The sequence below is a fragment of the Dunckerocampus dactyliophorus genome, chromosome 4 (genome assembly GCF_027744805.1).
Source record: "Dunckerocampus dactyliophorus isolate RoL2022-P2 chromosome 4, RoL_Ddac_1.1, whole genome shotgun sequence".
In the NCBI taxonomy this organism is placed as follows: domain Eukaryota; kingdom Metazoa; phylum Chordata; class Actinopteri; order Syngnathiformes; family Syngnathidae; genus Dunckerocampus; species Dunckerocampus dactyliophorus.
In genome coordinates, this window is record NC_072822.1 from 17,423,114 (window position 1) to 17,443,098 (window position 19,985).

The following is a 19,985-nucleotide window of genomic DNA, read 5'->3' on the forward strand; positions in this document are numbered from 1 at the left end:
TACTTTATCATGCTGAAACCCAACCGTTTACCCTGGGAAACTCCCGCATTTGCCCTTTTTTCTCGGTGCACTTTCATTTTAATAGTTTCCCAAATTTTCCCCGTATTACACGTGGGCAACATTGGCGTAAAACATTCTGTAGCTGGTAAGGTCAGGCTGCAGTAGGCAGTTGGGTCCTTACACCAGGGGTGCTGGTGGAAATTCTGGTGGAAATTTCCCTTATTTTTGGGCCATAAGGAAAGGTCAGAACAACACACTTTTTAAAATCAGTTTTCAGTGCATTGTATGAATGGCTTTGAGTTGCAGGTCAATGGCACTTTGAACGGCTTTGCACTTCCAGAGTAGCAGGCTCAAACGCTTCCATTTATCTGGCCCCTAATAGGGTTCACCTTTGCTTGAGCAGCATTGAGATTAACTGGGGGTGCTCAGAGGATCAGAAGCAGGCAGATTAGCATGATTTAGAGGGCACTTAGGATTGCAGTGAGCAGTGTTGTTATGCTTTCCTTCATGGGGATATGGATTTCAGGCAAAATTCTCATTCATTTTGCAAGTGGATCTCTTCGTCAGTGTAATCTGGGTCTTGTGTGTGTGTGTGTGTGTGCTGCCAAGTCTTAGGCCAGTTAGTGGTATTTAAAAGTAAGGGTTGTTTTCTTTGATTGGATATGCCAGTGATGTTGTTGGAGTGTGTGTGGGTGTGGGTGTGTGTGATGGAGCCTGGTCATCCTCCGGTGTAAAGGTCTTAAATTTCACTAATGACTTAACAATGCCCCCTGGTGCTACCCTGACCCTGCAAGTCGCCCAAGTTTGTTTGTTTGTCTGTTTAGCTGCAATCTGGACTAGCCTGAAATCTCTCAGGAGTTAGATTTCGCTGAAATTCCCTTCTCAAGAAAACATTCAGGAATGCTAATATTTACACTTTAATAAACCTAAAGCAGTTCTAACCTCAGGATCCCCGTCGGCTTGTGCCAGAGGAGATTGTTATTCTCCGTGCTCTCAAAAACAAACAAAAAAAACAAACAAAAAACACTGACTTAAATCAAATGTTTTATCTTGTCAGCTGACTCTACACAATTGTAGAGTCCTAAGGCCACACTGAAAAGAAGAAGCAAAATTATGAGTAGAAGGGAACATGTGAAAGTCAAAATTACTACACAAACCTAAACACGTCAGTGTGAGACCTGCAGCTGCATATTCATCAGGTAATTTCTGACTGATGATTGAACAAATCCAACAAAAGTGGTGATTTTAGAGAGTAGTTCTTTGTCACACAAATGCACAATCACATTAATGCTGTGTTAATATAAGTGGTGGGCTCTGCATTTCATAGTTAGGCCTTTAAGCAACCCAATTCTCCTCCTTATACCACCACTACCATGCCACAGTTATACAGTACAAACCATCAAATAATGAACAATAATTGGGGATGGATACCATTATTACTAAAACAACAAACCCAATTAACCCTTTATCTTTCAATACATCGTCACTAAACAACTCCAAACGCCAGGCCTCTACACTACAACATCATCTGAAGTAGTTCAAAATCAATTTCAAAAAATCAATATTTATCTACTAGCACGACAAAAACATAAAAAAAGTAAATAAAATCCATCACACTCACCACTCACTTGTAAGCACTGGTCTGGAACTCTACCAGTGAATGTGGGGAACACGTGAATACAATTTCATGGATCAAATACTAGAATTGAAGTTATAAATGTAGTTCAGTACTTGTGATAGTGTTTAGGCCAGCAGAGAAGCCTTTGCTGGCCCTGATGGCACACCACTGGTTAACACTGTGTGTTTCATGAAAGTTTTACTTGACAACAGTCTTAACAGTCCTCATTCTAATGCAGGTATACGATTTTGCTTAAAACAACAACAAAAAACAATACAACTTTATTCTCATTACATTATACATTACATTATTTTTTTGTAAAATCATAACAACTAGTACTATTTTTTTTCTTTAGTGTGGCCCTAATACTTTGTTAGTTGAAAACAAAATCATTTCATTCATTTCAAAGGAACACATTTTTTATTTGTATTTACTTACAAATCAGCAAACAAGTTAAGGGACTATTTATTGTCAGCTGGTTCCTCACTATTGTAATTATGTCAACTAAACACAAAAAATGAAGTTGTTAGGTCAATTCACTATTTGTTTTGTTGAACTAACGAACTAACACACGGGCTGAACTAGTTAAGAAGAAAATATGAATTGAAGTCACAACTTCATTTTAGTCTAATGTGTTGACTTTGGCATATAATGCAAGCGCTTTACTGACTGAATGATTTTAATTTTTTTTAGACGATATCCTGTTGGCAGACAACTGTGCCGTAAATAAACCTAAACTCATGACTCATCTGCTGTAATGCTTTCGTGTGCATTTCATCGTTCATGCAGCAGATGTTGCATAGTACTCCTCAAGGAGAAGCAAAATATGAGTCTGGATTTAACTATTTCAATGTCACAATAAACTTTTGGGTGTGTGCGTGTGCTGGTAGCGGCCGTGATGAATCTGTCAGGGTTGAGGGCAGGGGGCCATGTGACTGCTGACAGGCTCCCAGCAGGCCTGCTGTGAGCCCCAAAAGTTGGCGCGGCCCCCCAACAACACCCACCAAGCCCCACCATCACTCGACTCCTCTTTTCTTTTCACCGTCCCGGACTCTGCACATTTGCTGTGTATTAGCCACGGACAGTAAATTACAGCCCCCTGGACCTCTGAGCGATTCCATTCCCATCTCTTCACATGTTCCTCCTTCCCTCGCTCCCTCCCTGCAGGACCGTTATCCAGCACACCTTCTCAGAGTGTCTGTCTTTCTCCCCCCTTTCTTCTCGTTTTCATCTGCTTTCCTCTCCTCTGTCTGTCAAACTCATCCTGGCTTTTTAGACTCCTTCAACCCTGTCAGATTTCTCTCCCCTGTCTGTCTGTCTTCCTCCTCATCCTCCACTCTTCTATTGTGTCACGCTACACGGCGTTCCCTCCCTCACACATCTCCCCCTTTACTTTCTTACAAGCAGGTCCCTGTTGTGGAGACTTCACAGGTTTCTTGCCATCCTTCTCCCCCCACCACCGCCCTCTTCTCTGGCTTTCAGGAAACAGATGTTGTTTGTCAGATCTTATCATTACTGGCTAATTAAGAAGACATCTCTTCTTCTGTTGTTGCTTCTCTTTTCCTCTCCTCTCTCTCATGGTGGCATCCATCCCAGATCCATGCTTCCTCTTTGAGAAATGTTTGGGTCAGGCTTTGATTTACACATGGCAGCAGTGAAACTGATTAGCGGCTGATTGATATTGAAAAAGCCTGATTGTTGTTAGCGTATTGCACACGACCTTGTGGCATGTTCAAATCTGTTCAGCTGTAAAGGAGGCTCCGTGTCACCATTTGACAGTTATGAGAATGTATTTTGAATCCTTGTCCCTCAGGAAGCACCAAACATTCTGGGAGAGGTCAGGCCACTGATGGGACTTCTATTCCCTGTCCTGGTTGTGAATTCATGTTCTCCAGACTTGGAATATCTTTCCATATCCATCTATTTGGCAGGCTGACCGCTGTCCCATGTGGCTAAGCTCTTTTGGTTACATTGGGAGTAATTAATTCTATCCCATTTAATAAAAAGTACAATTGCATGTGATGAAATACTTTGATGAAACACCTGAATATCTCTTGTTTACACTTCCCCCACTTTCCCCCTTGCAGGCTTCTTTTCCTCTCTGCAACACATGAAACTTTTACAGCACCACAAAGCTCTATAAATCAGCACTCGTGCTTTACATGTTTGGTTTTGTCACAGTTCTCAAGTTTAGAGGTGGGTCTGACATTTGGAGAGGACACGGTCAAACTGGAGCTTAGAGCATTCCAAAGTCGTTTAACTCTCTGACCTTTACTTTTTGAAACACAACCAAAAAACAAAGTACTTTTCGTAATATTAAAGCTTTATTGGGTGTCATTGCTCAGGTTGACACAGAACTGTTACAAGGGACCTTACAGTATGTTGCTAAAGTTTTAGACAAGTCAAAATGCAAACATGGACCACATTCGGTAACTTCAAACTGCAATGTGGCTGTTATAAAAAGTTATACTGAAATATAATAAAATATATAATAGTATATACCGGTAATATAATTTTTAACCTCCTTAAGAGCACCGCGCTAGGCAGCATTATCATCTCATAGTACCTTGATATCGTCTCATATTGCCTTGGTATCCTCGCGCAGTGCTCAATTTTCCTCCTTAAGGATCATGACTTCATCATGGATCCCCATGAGTTTTCCGTCGAGGCTGTCATTCTGCGCATGTATATGTTGAATTTGTAATTGGTGACCTCCAAACTCTCACCTTGTTTGTGCTGCAGTTTGTTCTTGTAGCTCTCTCATCTCCTGCTTCAAGGTGTGAAATAACATACATTTTTTGCTCTTTAGAATATTGTCGAATTCTGGAACTGGTTTTGCATTCGAGGTGTCATCCTCCTTATCCGACAGCCAGACTGGCCCTGTTTATGATTTTGAATCCGGATTTCCTGGGCCGGTATCATTCGACTTTGTGTTTGGCATTGTTGGTAGGCAACTAACTTCAGCAGATAGCCAGTTAGCGTGGCTTGCCCAACAGCTGTCAGCACTTGTAACTAGTTTATTTCAGGAAATCTGTACCTCTCGCCTGTCAAAGTTAAAGTTGAGGGTGTCAGAAACCTGTTCTGACCTTGTGTTCGGGAAAGAGAGAAACGAAATAGTTCAAAACGCTTAGTATCGAAAGCAGAACTCTTGCCATGTACGTCCTTTCCAGTCAGCAAACAATCAAACAAACAAACAAACAAATACATACAACATTAAAAAAGACGAAAAAGAAATGTTAATGGCCCACTTTGCTTTGTACTTGGAGAAAAGTTTGTTCTGCATTTCTGAAATGAAAGTAAATTCTAATAGTGGATAATTATTAAAAATATTTCTATTTAAGTTAATGATAGTCATAGAAAAAATGATTAGACCACCCTTGTTTCTTCAGTTTATTGATCCATTTTAATGCCTGGGAAAACTAAAGGTACATTTGTTTGGACAAATATAATGATGATAACAAATACAAACAAATCATTTTTTCCATGACTGTATCAAGAAATTCTGGAATTTAACTACAATATTTTTGGTAATTAAAATGTTAAATTTCCGACAATTGAAATGAGAGCCCTATAAATGTTAAAGCAAAATTACACATAAAAAAAGCGCCAAAACCACTTTGAAAGATAGTGGTAAAAATGTAACAGTAAGTACAGTGGTACCTTGTTTTTGCTATTAATTAATTAGCCAACAGGGCCATTTATATTATTTCAATCCAGTTAATCAGTTCCAGACATCCAAAAATATATTTTAAAAAATACGTTTTATAGAGAATGATTACAGTGCCCTGCGATTGGCTGGCGACCAGTCCAGGGTGTACCCCGCCTCTCGCCCGTAGTCAGCTGGGATAGGCTGCAATTTTTACCTTTACTGAAGACTATTGTATAAGATGGCGAGGAGCACAGAAGAAGGAGGGGACGAGACACGATCATCGTACTTTGCAATGATTTTTTTCTTGAATTCAATTGGGTTTCTCACCTTTTTCAAATTGCTGGCACTTACAGCTTTCTTTGGCCCCATGGCAGGTTATTTCACTGTCGCACTCAATAAAAAATGCACAGTGAGTTAGCAACACTTACGTTGCTTTGTTTGGGCAAACAGACTACTTTGTTCTGTGCAATATTGTATGAAAGCCGAGACTGTGTACAAAAATTGGAAATTTTCCTTGAAAACCAAATCATACAAAAATTGGACCTTTGAAAACTGAGGTTTGACTGTATATTTTACAGTGTCTTGCTGCCTTCATGCAGTCTCTCTGTGGTGATCTTGTTCTGCCTGTGTCTGTGTGGGCAACAACACACAGGTTAGGTTAACTGGAGGCTCTAACTTTCCCATAGGTGTAAATTTGTGTCTACATATGTGCAAGTGACTTGGTAATTTGTCCAGGGCAGCCCACCACCATAGCCTGGTGCTCCATCTCCCCTGCCCAAGATGCTGTTGACGTGTTGGAGGTTTTAAGCTTTAACAGTCTTGTCCAAACCAATAAAACACACATGTGATTCCATGCAAAACTCATCTGAAATGACCAAAGAGAAAAAAACTAATAAGGAGTCAATTTGGCTGTGAGAAGCTGATGCCAGTGATACGGCTGTGTGTTTTAAGAGGGGGGGGCTGTGGACTGGAAGGCTAGTGTGAAAGGTCCTGTGGTGGTATGCGACAGAGGGGGTATCAGTTCATTGAGGGTTTTCTGTGCCCCATTAGCAGTGTTAAAGGTCATGTGCCCCGGGTGTTAACCCTGGTGACCAGTCTAGCTTCCAGTCTGCCAGGGGACTCAGGTCCAGGGGTATTTATTACTACCCCCCCTCCTCAGGCCCCCCAAACATAGCTGTCCCCACAGAGGAAAACAAAACATTTCCATCCCTCCCCCTTGGCCGGTTTTAGGCCTTGGTACATGTACTAATTGGATGCATATCCATACACCGATGCCTCACGACCCTTCTGTAGACATGGAGGTGAAACAGTCTTGGGTCAACATGAGTTTATCCAAATTCTATCCCAAAGTCATTACATGCTGATTCATTTGGGCCCATTATCCTCAAACACATAACTTTAAGCCTTGATTTGCCACAATTTGCGCTTGTTTAATTGACATAATGTATGTTTGATTAATAGCGTGCACATGGTTGCTTGCAAGCCACAATTTGTCTTACATTTTTCGTGCATGTGTGACACATGCATGCATATGTGCATGTTTGTGGCGTGCTCTGTGAGTTAGTGCTCTCAGTGTGTGAGTGTGGCAGAGGAAAGCCCTCAGCATGTCAGTATGTTTTAATGCTTCACATCTGGTTTCCTAATTTTACTCCCCTCTCCCCGCCCCACCATGTCAGGACACTGTTTTGTTTTTTCTGGGTGGTGTGTGAGTTTGTGTGTGTGTGTGTGTATGTTGGATATCAGATGAGTGACGACCCTGAATACAGGACACCAATAAGTCTCCATCTCTCTTCCGCCGCCTTTGCCTTTCTTTTATTTAATTTCTTTCTTTCCCTAACTGTCTTTTAATAGTGGATTCATATAAAATAAAGTCATTTGTGTGTAATCTTCATTGTTCTCAATTGCACATGTTTGACTGAATTGTGGTACGGTTTTACCCTTCGCCAAGTGAGAACGTGCCAAGTGGTATTCTTGTGATACATTTTTTACTTAGTTAGCAAAATTATGCAAAAACAACGTAACGCATTTACATGAAAACTTTTGGAGGGGTGGCATTTTTGTAAGAACGAATTCAATTCCGAAGTAAATGCATATGAGAACGAGGACAGAGAAATGCATTTCCTTCTGTCAGCATCTGAGTCACAACATAACTACGAGCCCCATCAGGGAATGCGAAAGCTTCCATTCGTAAAAACAGGTGCACAAACAAACAAATACGGCGTACCCTGATTTTTTCACTATATTGCTACAGGATTTTTTCTGTTTTTGCCATTTCAGTTATCGTTCTCCCTGCAGCAAAATGCAAACGGAAGAGTCCTGTCCAACTTTCTATAATGTCAAACATCCTCAGTGAACTAGGAAGTTGCATGCTAAAGAACAAACGGGCGGACAAACACAAACACAGCGCAGCGCAGTTTTTAACATTTGTAGGTTTCAATAATAATAAAATGAATATTTTCACACAAAACCTGTTTATGACCTTCTAAATATGTTCAGAGTTTACCATTAGTAGAGCCCTGTAGACATGAAATAACACCCTTATAGTCACCTTTACACTCTTTACACTTTACACTCACTATTATTCTTTTTTTTACACTACCTTGCGCAGCACTGATGCGCAGGCAGGGACATAATAGACGGCTGCCGCTCATAGCATAGAGCATGTTACCGAGCTAACTAGTTAGCCTGCAATTTATTTGTTCTAAACTGAAGGAAGTGTTTCAAATGGAGTGGGGAAGAAGGACAATGTAAGAAGCCAAAAGACATACCACTTCCACATGGAATGGGAGGAGAACTTTTTTCACTCCATCATGTTGGGCATGCCATGGCCGACTCCATGCTCTGTTGTATCGAAGATGTTGTAATGTCTCATCAATGTAACATTACCTAGTAACCGGAATACTACATATGACTTGTCGGTCAATATTTTTTTTACTAATAATAGGCCGTAGTCAACCACAAAATAGCAATCAATTATGCATACATTTTTGAAAAAGAGAGAGGGAACGATGTTTGAACCGCGATGTAGCGAGGAACGCCTGTATTGTCTATCGTTCCGGACAAGTGTGAACGCACACGTAGTTAACAGGTCACACACTGGCAGAGTTCTGCCCTCTACTGAGTACTGTTGAAGTTTTTCTTTGGATCGTATACGTAGTATCATAAAGAGTAGAATAAAGTAAGGCTTTGCATCACATGCCTCAACAGCTGCTGCAAGTGGTAAATGTTCATTTACACTGAACAAGGAAGGTGATGTGTTTTATGTCCATGTGAAAAGGCAGTTTATGTCAACAATGATTAGAGTTGATGAATGCCTATGAAAATTTTGTTGGAGGTCTTGTGCTACATAAGTGCACCCGTCATGATTAAGCCCATATGTAAAGCATAGTGTGTTACCATTATGTGAAAACAGATGCCCCAGTGGACAGAAATGTAAAACCGAGGTTCCCAAAGGAAAGGAGAATAGCAAATTTACATCTATGCTTCCAAAGGCTGATTGTTGTAGTTTTAAGTTGAGCAAGTTGTCACCATTTGGGTAGTCACCGCATGCTGCGAGGCTTGTGTTTAGTCTTGGGAACTGAAACAGATGCAGACAAAAGGGGTTAACAGAGATGTAGAAGTGAAGACAGAAAAGAAAAAAACAGACTCCCTGTGGTTCCACTGTGGAACGTGATCCCTCGGTTTAAGACTTTTGTCTTTGTTTTGTTTGTGTCCACATTATAAAATCTGGCTATAGATAAGGGTTGATTGCCTTCAATTCTGGATATTTGATTACTTTTTAATAGTGAAGCACCAAAGGATCAAATGTTTCCTTTTTAGAATGAGGTGACACTCCACTGTAGATCGTCTATACTGTATTTGCAAAAATATGTTATTATATACATATTTATTATAACCTTGCTGCATTTAGAGAATAAGTCCCCCCATGGCATGAAGTTCCATGGTTTCTATGTTCTCCTCTTCATCTCTTCCGTGAGGATGGGGAGGTGTGTGGGTGTATTACATTACCAAAACAAAAACAAACAACAGCAATATTAAACTTTTGTAACCACAAAAGAGGAGGGGGTAAAAAACAGAGGGTCCTCGACTTCTTATTAATTATGCAAGATTAGTCTAATTATAATTCAGCAAATGAATGTGTGGCAGAAGGTGCGAGGCGACGGGGCTGGGAGATTTGCATGTTAAGTGGCCAAGGGAAAGCAACTAATGCATGCTAATATATGCGTCAATGTCTCGCTTTAATTTCAGCATTTGCAGCTGTGTGCGTCCGAACTGAGGGGGGTGAAAAGTTGACTCAATGGGTTTTTTGGGAAGGGTGGGGGACAAGACAAAGGTGGGGGTGTCACTGAATTAGAGTGTGCATGCATGCATGTGGATATGTGTTTGTGTATGAGGCATCTGGTGTCATACAAACAAAGACTGATGAGAATAAGTCAACAAACAAGGTCAAGGGCCCTCATAAAGTGTGCAAAGACCGACTTAGACGATTTGACTGGCTGAGTTGATGACATGAGTGACAACAGCTAGTTTTATGAACTTGAAGGCATATTACATTGTCATGCATCTCTGTCGGAGAACAGTCATATTCAAGAATGAATTACTTGAGCCACACGACATTTTCTTTTGAATTAAAATATCGAAAAGGTGTTTGGGAACATAACGGAATTAAAAAATATTGATACAACAAAAATAAAGTTGAAATATAATAATAATAACCACATATAACTACATAATAAACAGGTCTGAATATTATTAGGAAAAAGTCATACTGTTGTGAGCTTGCAATGTCACAACTTCCTTCAACATTTATATTGTAATTGTCGCCTTTTCTCTGCCCCAATAATCTTGTCGCAATTATATGTTGTTTTTCCTGAGAATTCATGTTTGAAAACAAGAAAAAGCTGCAGATTCACAGATGTGAACATAACATTTGGCCCAGCCCTAAGTGAGCTTCACTACACAGCTCTGACTTTAGATGCCTGAGCATAAATTCTTATCACTCTCTGCCAACAATAATATTGATTGTCCTGCAATGTAACAGCACTAATCAAGAAATATTATACACACAATTGGAACTGAGAGAAATGCAGACCAGGTTGCGCTCAAAAGGGAGGAAATGATGTGAGAATTATTTGTAGTATATGACAAAGCAAAGTAGAGATTAAAATGTGATGAGAGTGTTTGCAGCTCAGGGCCCAGTGTGAAGTTTCCCTCCGCTCTCCCTAAAGATGACTTATATTTGCACAGAGCACAGTGTGGGTGGGAAAAACCTCTGCAGCATTGTTGTTAGTTTTACTGGAGCAATAATGCTGGTGTTGTTCATAGTCAAGTTCTCTGTGAAAGGAAGTGGACTTCTGAAGGCTCTTTTATTTGCCAGTTGTTATTTCAAGTTTTTTTTCTTGTGCTTTGGTTCTCAATGTCTAATATGTAATTGATGTACTAATTGTACATCACATGAGACTAATGTGTTTTTTCCCAGCATACCCCAATCACCCATGCCCTTGCATCATACCTTGCAAAGGATCTCTTCTTCCTGTATTTTAGAGCTATAGGATGTGTTCATATTGTTAGCTTCTCTTACGCATCGCCTCTCAGCGTAGGGACTTTGGGATTGCGGCAAAGCTGCGTTGCCATGGCAGCGGGCTATGTTGCCGAACTGCGTACACCTGGGATTTGGAGTCTCTGCGTAGTCTCCCTCTTCTTGTATTCCATATTTTTCTCAGGTTGTCTTTGGTGGAACAGAGGCTATCAGCAGCCCTGTCTGCCTCTACAATCTTTCCCATGCATTCAAAGTAAACGTACATATATAATGAGACACATGTACTTGCCAACAAAATTCATGTCCATGACACTGCCTCTGTCTCTATCACTACCTTCCTCTTTCTCTGTACTTCATATCCCTGTTCATTCCCATGTGGCGGTTCAAATATGGCATTGTGGGATACTGCGCTCCCTTGGGTGTGCTGGCGTACATCACTGTTTGTACTTTACTTTGAAACACAACAAAGCTTTTCACTGGACTGTACTTCAAATTGTCATCACTTGGTTCAGACTTTAATAGCATTGACTTAACAGACAATAAACTTAACTGCTCGGATTGATGTCAGAGCTATAATCAGATAGATTTGCATGAACAGCCACGTAAACCTGCACCCACCACGACTGCAGCTGAAAAATAATGAATGCCTCCTTTGACTGTTCAAACTAATCATATACACATTTTTTCCTTGTGATTTCCTACTTGCTACAGTTCTACAAACACGTGTCCTTTTATTTACCTCTGCAGGTTCTTCTTGAAGTTTTTCCTGAAATGCAACCAGAATTGTCTGAAGACGGCGGGAAACCCCAGGGACATGCGCAGATTTCAGGTAGCAAGAGATGAAAAACAAATGCAACATTGCAAGTGTGTGAGCAGAATAAGGAAATTTGATGAGATGCAGAAATAAGTATGTGCAGGAACCACAACACTAATGTGCACAAGGTTAATGATTAGTTCTTTATACAGTCAGATTTGAACTGTGTTTGTAAAAGCTTGAGTCGTTATGTAGTTGCAATAGACATACAACTTAGTATATGCTCAACAAAAGTATAAAGGCAGCACTTCTTTTGCTCCTATTTTTCATGAGCTGAACTCAAAGATCTAAAACTCTATGTAGACAAAAGGCCTATCTCTCAAATATTGTTCACAAATGTGTCTGAATCTGTGTTAGTGAGCATTCATAATTTATAATTCATCAACCTCACAGGCGTGACATATCAAGATGCTGATAACATCAACATGTCCAGTGAGTATGCTGTCCTGGGTTGTGGATCGAGTGGTCCATGGTGTCAGTGGAGTTATGGTACGGGCAGGCATATGATATGGATAACGAACACAGGTGCATGTTATTGATGGCGTTTTGAATGCACAGTGATACCGTGATGAGTTCCTGAGGCTCATTGTTGAGTCATTCATCCACAAGCATCACCTCATGTTGCAGCATGATAATGCATGGCACCATGTTGCAAGGACCTGTACACAATTCCTGCAAGCTGAAAACATCCCGGTTCAGCAAACTCACCGGACATGTCACCCACTGAGAGCATGTTTGGGATGCTCTGAATTGGCGTAGAGTAATCCCTCGTTTTTCGCAGTTAATTGGTTCCAGACCCAACCGTGATAAGTGAATTTCCGCAAAGTAGGATTCCTTATTTATAAATTGAATATTTTCATAGTTAGAGCATAGAACACCTGTTTATGGCCTTCTCAATATGGGTTTTAACTATAGACATGAACACCCCTATAGTTAGTTTTACACTCATAATACCCAATATAGTAGACAAAATAAGGTATTTAAAATATAAATAAAACTAATGCCCATGTGTGCTATTATAAATGTGTTCCCTCAGGTACCTCAAAGAAAGTTGGACAGGAAGTGATGTTGTTGAGTTTTAGCTTTGCATGGGTAACAGCTGCAAAGGTAGCCTTTTTTTTATTAGGGATTATTGTGCCTGTGGTGAGATAATTCAAACCTGCAGTAAAAGCCTGTTGTTCCGGCAATCAAGTCTCATCGTAGTGTGTGTTACACTCTACAAGTGTAGAATCCTACATTTCATTTCTTTGAATGCATCTTTTGAATGCCTTATATTTGTATTTAAATTCATTTAGCCATTTTTATGCTTGAAAATGCTTAATTTAGGCCAAAAATATGTAACATTTGCTTAAGAATGCATATTTTTGTCTAACAATAGGCCATATTCAACCAGAAAAAAACGTGATTTATTAATTCATATATTTTTGAAAAATCTTTATATCGAGTGAAGCTGCGAAATTCGAACTGCGATGTGGTGAGGGACGACTGTATAAAGTATATGAGGGAGAGATACTGTTTTCGGACCCCCTGTCCCTCTCCCAATTCAGTTAAACTGCACATTTTGGAGTGGCCTTTTATTGTGGCCAACCTAAGGCACACATGTTCAATAATCATGCTGTCTAATCAGCATGTTGATATGCCACACCTGTGAGGTGGATGAATTATCAATTATGAACGAACACAGATTTAGACAGATTTGTGAATATTTGAGAGAGATTAGCCTTTTGTAGACAGAAGAAAAATGTTTAGATCTTTGAGTTCCGTTCATGAAAAATAGGCGCAAAAACATAAGTGTTGCCTTTACATTTTTTTGAGTGTACTTCCCAAGGTGTATTAAGGCCAATGTAAAACCAGTATGCGCTCAGAGCGACAAAAAAAAGCAAAGGAAAGTATTTAGATGTTTAAAAGATGGTGGTGGGATGCAGGAAATAGGTTGAGGTGTTTCAGGAAGTTGTCAAGAATTGAGTGATTGGCTCCAGATGGGGGAGGTCACGCTCTGTGACCCAGGAAGTGGTCACCGGGGACACTCCTGCCTTACTTCCATTGCCATCTTTCAGCACCAGCGGCCCCTGTCTGGCATTCTGTTTTTCCCGGCTCACCCTGTCCCCTTTTCCGTCTTTGCGCTTTCCACCGTGTTTGCTTTAACTCCTGGGATGTGACACATGCTGAGAAGTTATGAGCCCACCGGCCCACAAAGACTCTCATCTCTGGGTTAAAAGGTGCTCAGTGCTGGACACAAGTCAGCTGCTTGATCGATAATTTACAGTTATTTTTCTTCGGGCTACCCTCCCCTTCAACCAGCTAAAGCATATGTGTTTCTTTCCAGTGCTCCTTCACCTGCTAAATTAATACCACATGGTTATTTCAAAACAGGAGATTAATTTTCTAAAAGTGAATATTTTTAGACATAGTGTTAACAATCCCCCTTAATCTTGCCTATTTTTCATGAACACACACAAACTTATTATCACTTTCAGAAACAATATTAAATGGACAGACCGCAAGTGTCCTCTCATTAATTATGTGTGCGTCTTCGTTTGCATGGCAGATGTGGGGTAGAACCCACACATGCTGCGTCCAGATCAAATTAGGGACACAATATATCATGCACTGATTTAACGGCCTGCAAAAGCTTGAGATTTGCTCCATATGTTTGGTGTCAGTGAAGGATCATGCAGCGATGATGAGCCAGCCGCATGCGATATGAATCACAAAGTTAGAAGAGGCCATATGGAGACCTAATAGAGGAGTGCACGAATGCAGATATATTATGAAGTTCCCAGCCATGTCAAATTGCCTACTGAGAAATCATAGCAACACCTCTGTGCCGAAACAAATTGTTGCACTGGGGGTATCTGCTGCCTGAAGCCAGAGATTGTAACTCTCGGCATGCCGTCCAAGTCATGCGCAAACACTCATGCGTTGTTCTCTTGGCCTTGCTTCCTCTCCTTCAGGTGGTCCTGTCTAGTACTGTGAGCGTGGACGGCCACGTCCTCGCAGTGTCAGACAACATGTTTGTCCACAACAACTCTAAACACGGTCGAAGGGCTCGCAGATTGGAGCCAGGCGAGTCAGTGGAGAATACCATGGAGTATGGTAAGAGCATATTGCCTGACATTAACATCTACTTCAGCATTCATGTCCAAGAACATAGCACTCACAATAATATAGCAGCATATATATATAAGTGACATTCATAATTCTATCTAAAATACTGCTATGATGTTGGGTTTATTTGAAAAGACAATATGTTGTTAAAGTATTTTTTTTTATTAATTATAAAGTAATTTAGTTTTGTTAGTTTTCATTTGTAGGCAAAGTTTTGCATTTAACTCCCACTACATCCTCATTCAGGCTGGTGATATTGATTTTATTTGAAAAAACATAAAATGATAACAATGAAAACATTCACAAAAGTATATCCTACTCATACAGTGTCAAAAATTCTAATATTTTTTTGGATTAAAAATGTAATTTCCAGTGACGGGCTTGTAAAGTGTGAAATGCGTATACAAATGTAACATATTGTAATGGAATTCCTGTGTCGTTTGTTTTTCCATTTGAAACGGACAACCATGTCTTTTTTCATAATAACTTTCTTAAACTAAAGCAAAAAAAAAGAATTTGTCTTCAATTAAATAAAGTATGAAAAAGATCGCTAATAAGTGTTAATTTTTCTCCTGAAAGTAATTTTACATAGACTTGGGTGTGCAGGTCAACATACATAGAAGAAGACAGAGGAGGGCTGAGATAATTAAGAAGATGTTGGAGCTTTTACTGACATAATTACACGTTGTTTTGAAAGCAGCAAATGCATGCTTATTACTTATATTAATTGTGGTTAATTAATGAATATACAATTAATATATTGTATATATTGTATTCATTAATTGTGGTTAATTAATGAATATACAATTAATATAATAATGAATATATATAATTAATATATAATTATGCATTAACATCTAGTGTAAGAGATGATCTTCCGGATGAAGTCGGAATACTGAATAGCAAAAAGTTACTTTCTATGTTTGTTATCTATCTTGTTCACATTTGCTTTAATTACTGTAACAGATGTAAAAAAATTTAAAAGTGTGTCATTTTTTTTTTACTTTACTTTAAAAAATGTGTTTAAAAAGACAATCCATTTTTGCTAGTGCTGGTTTCAGATGAAACAACAAGTGAACGATTGATACATTCATTTGAAACTCTGCATTTAACTTTTTTAAGTAAAAGTAAAAGCCCAAGAACACATGCCTTTTTGACCCTTGAAAATGTACAATTACCTGTAGTCAAATTTAAGCTTATAGGTTAAACTGTGTGGGATTGTGCGCACACTGTATAGTGCACATTTTAGAGAATTTAAAATAAGGGAGTCTTCACTGCCTTCACTGGTTGCAAAAAAATGTTGGGAAAGTGTAATCAAGTGTAATCAAGCTCGTTATTTTGACAAATAACAACAACACCACAGTCCTGTTTTCCATGTGCAACATAGTCACGCACGCATGTCCTGCATTTTCAAAATGATTTATTTTTCAGTGTTAGAAGGGAACAATAACACAATCGTTCCATGTCAACATCAGTTTTCCATTTCTAAAATGCAGTTGTGGTATAAACAGGCCGCCAAATCATACTGTTGTGTTTTCATTTTCATTTTAAAAATGTAAATGAGTATTGATTTTAAAATGGCCCCTAATTCCTGCATGGTCTTTCTTTTCAGCCACCCCCTGCATAAAAGCCATCAGCCCCAGTGAAGGCTGGACTACAGGCGGGGCCATGGTCATTGTCATTGGGGAGAACTTCTTTGATGGACTACAGGTGGTGTTTGGAAGCATGTTAGTTTGGAGTGAGGTAAGAAAAACATCTCGTTACAGATGCTGACATTTCACACAGTGATGCATTCTACATGTCTGTCTACCCTTTATCTGACATAAATGTGTGCTTTTTCCATAGTTGATCACACCACACGCTATCCGTGTCCAGACTCCCCCTCGTCACATCCCAGGGGTCGTGGAGGTCACATTGTCTTATAAATCCAAACAATTCTGCAAGGGAGCCCCTGGACGCTTCATCTACACAGGTGATCACACATGTTGCCATTCAGTATTGGTGTCAGTGTTCAAATTGGAAGTGATTCAAATCCCAAAGATTTTAGAACTTGGGTGGTTTAATGTGCAATACGTCTATGTGTTTTAGCCCTGAATGAGCCAACTATAGACTATGGTTTCCAGCGTCTCCAGAAAGTCATTCCACGGCATCCTGGTGACCCAGAAAAAATGGCGAAGGTGAGACCCACACATCAAATATGCTATTTACAAGTTTTCCTGCTGAAATCTGAAATGCATTAAATTATGTTCATGGTAGGAAATTCTGCTGAAGAGAGCAGCGGATCTTGTGGAGGCTCTCTACGGGAATCCACACAGTAATCAGGTAAGACAACAACAACAACTTTGGGCCAATTACTTTGCAGGTTAGAGGGATGATGAGTGTTAAGGGTTAGAGTTAGGGGTTAGAATTAGTCTATGGCAGGGCTCGGCAATCCGCGTCTCCGAAGCCGCATGGGGCTCTTCACCCTCCTTGTTGTGGCTCAAATCTATTTTTAACACCGTAGTGGAGAAAATGCGCATTACTGAAAAGAGTTAACAATATCTGACTTTCTGTAAGACCATGAATGTATCTTCTAACTGGTGATTGGATGAGTGCAAGGAAGGAAGGGGGAGCCGGTGTTTGCCTGCCTGCGTTCGTTGAGACATGGCAGAGACATCTTTTCACCCTGAACACGAATCTATGCCCCCCCCCCAAAAGAATAACAGAAATAATAGAATAGATTAGAACAGTTTTTTTTTTTTAACTCTGCAGAGACTGATTCCTTTGTCTTCTCTGCCACCTCCCTACCTCCCCGGCTTGATATGTGGCGAACAACAAAAAATGTTGAAATACATTTTCAAAACAAGCTCTCAACATTTTCTGGAAAGTACCAAAATCTTCGCAAATTATTTAAAGAGAAAAAAAGATTTGTACTTATACTGTATAGGCCGCAATGGTCTATAAACTGCAGGTGTCCACATCTTAACAAGGAATATTTAGTACACAGGAAGATTTGTTTAACTTTTGATTAAATAAATGCTTTATTCGAAACAGTGCGTGTAACACAGCTAGTTAAACAGTAGCTTACCAGAAAAGTCATTCATCACCATCTTTATCCTTACTAAAACTAAAACCACTAAAGTCAGTCTTCTTCAGTGTCAGAATTGAACAGCCTCATAATTCCTTCGTCACACACTTTGTCAGCCTCTCTCTTTCTTTCATTGTTGCTCTCGGTGTCACTTTCGTATAGAGGCAAATTAGCCATTTAACTTGAGCTATCCTCTTCATCACGTAGTAGTCCAGCCTTTCGAAACCCTTTAGTGATAGTGGATTTTTTTCTCGCACTTTAAAGAAAGACACATTATTAACCTTGTAATCCTACCTCACTTTGATGTTCCCAGTGTCACTTGTTAGCTTGGATGATGAGACTTGAGACGCTTTTTTTCATCTCAGTTCAACAGATGCCGCGGTCCAAGCAGTCCAAACACAAGCTGTAGTAATTCTATACTTGATCAAACTTACTGATGATTTGTCAGATCAAAACATGATCACTGCATGAAACTTTAAAACGTAATGTTAGCATGCACGTCACTTGTCCAATTCACTACTTCCTGAAACTACACTCTAAGCATCATGGGGGCGATAGTTCTTTTAGCCATAAATTAGTCACATCACTGTATAAGTGACAGGTTTCAAAGCGTGAGTTTGGGAATTTCCGCAAAATAGGATACAATATTAATAAACAGAATATTTTCGTAGTTAGTTGAAATAACACCCAAATAGTCAATTTTAAACTCCTATTATTCTTTGATTACATCACATTGCGCAGGCTACGGGATCACTGCAGGTACATAACAGATGGGTTGCCGCTAGCATAGCAAGCTGGCGAGCTAACTAGTTAGCCTCTCCAATTTACTTATTCTAAAATTAAGAAAATGTTTCAAACGGAGTGGGGAAGAAGGACAAAGAAGCCAAAAACTTACCACTTCCACATGGAATGAGAGGAGAACTGTTTCTTCATTCAATCTCAGCCATGACATGTCTGTCTCAGTCATGGCATGTCGGTTTGGCTCTGCTGGCTCGGTAGGTAATGTGATCTAACATCATGTCTCATAACATTACCGATACCTAGTGACCAGAATACCACATAAAGCTTTTCTTTCAGTATTTTTTTGACAAATAATAGGCCGTAGTCAACCACAAAACAGCGGGGTGATGATTTATTAATTAATTTTTTTTTTTTTAAATGTGATATAGTGAGGGAGCGATATTCAAATCGCTATGTAGTGAGGGATGACTGTAATTTATTTCTAAGTAGACCTACACGGGTAACAGTGCTCATCCCCACAGTCCAGCCCTGCACACAACAGCCTTGAACCAGTGTCTGCGTAAGTCTGCTGACAGAGCATTAAGTAAAGCCAGCAAGCTAAAAGGAAGAGGCTGTCAGTTCACTGTGCTGCACATTCCTTCAGACGTCAGGTAATGAGGTTTACCAAAGTAATCACAACCCCACTAGTTGGCATCCGTTACACATGCCCACTGCACTTGTGTTGGTTTATTCTGTTGTTCTAACAAATAAAATTAAGAAAAAAGTTTTAAAAGTTATAAGCTGTTATGTTTTGTGGCTCTAGACTATTTTTCTTCAGTGGGTGAGGGGACAAAATGGCTCGTTTGTTAGTAAAGGTTGCCGACCCCTGGCCTATCGTAACAGAAAAACACCCGCTTAAGAAAATCATCAAATGTATTGCTTTCTGGTAAATATGTTACCCATCCCCTTTACTTATTGTGGCATCACCGTATCCCCTGTAGGACATGTTGCTAAAACGAGCAGCGGATATTGCAGAGGCCCTCTACAGTGTTCCCCGGCCTCACAGTCAGCTGCAAGCGCTGCCCAGCTCACCAGCCCATGGCAGCGTCATGGGTTTGGGTTCCTACCCTTCCCAATTAGGTGTCAGCATCGGGGAGCCAGGACAGAGCAGCCAGGGTAAATTCAACAACTCGTAGTCTGAGTACAGGTTTACCCTCTGAATACGAAGATTCATATTTTGATATTTTATCCAGGATATATTCGCAACTCTAGCAGCTTATCTCCAAGAGGTTATCCCTCAGCTTCCACACCTCAACAGTCAAGCTACGGAGGAAGCGGGGGTATGACTGGAGGCTACGGGACCGTTCCCATGACAAGTCTAGGAGTTCCTGGCTCTCCTGGCTTCAGCAGCGCATCCCCCACTGGATCTCCCTACAGTAAGACAGTTGTCATTGTCAAACATGGCTTCTA

The 19,985-nt window shown here is 40.1% G+C and overlaps 1 protein-coding gene across 4 annotated transcripts in view; it reads left to right on the forward strand.

Moving 5' to 3' along the window:
• Positions 1-19,985, forward strand: part of ebf2 (EBF transcription factor 2) — a 42,296-nt gene that overhangs the window by 20,544 nt on the left and 1,767 nt on the right. For all 4 annotated transcript variants that reach the window (XM_054774710.1, XM_054774712.1, XM_054774711.1 and 1 more), the window contains exons 7-14: positions 11,554-11,635; positions 14,575-14,716; positions 16,341-16,471; positions 16,574-16,700; positions 16,817-16,905; positions 16,985-17,050; positions 19,517-19,691; positions 19,769-19,951. In XM_054774710.1, coding sequence (XP_054630685.1) covers positions 11,554-11,635; positions 14,575-14,716; positions 16,341-16,471; positions 16,574-16,700; positions 16,817-16,905; positions 16,985-17,050; positions 19,517-19,691; positions 19,769-19,951 — 995 coding nt within the window. The remainder of the gene's footprint in view (positions 1-11,553; positions 11,636-14,574; positions 14,717-16,340; positions 16,472-16,573; positions 16,701-16,816; positions 16,906-16,984; positions 17,051-19,516; positions 19,692-19,768; positions 19,952-19,985) is intronic.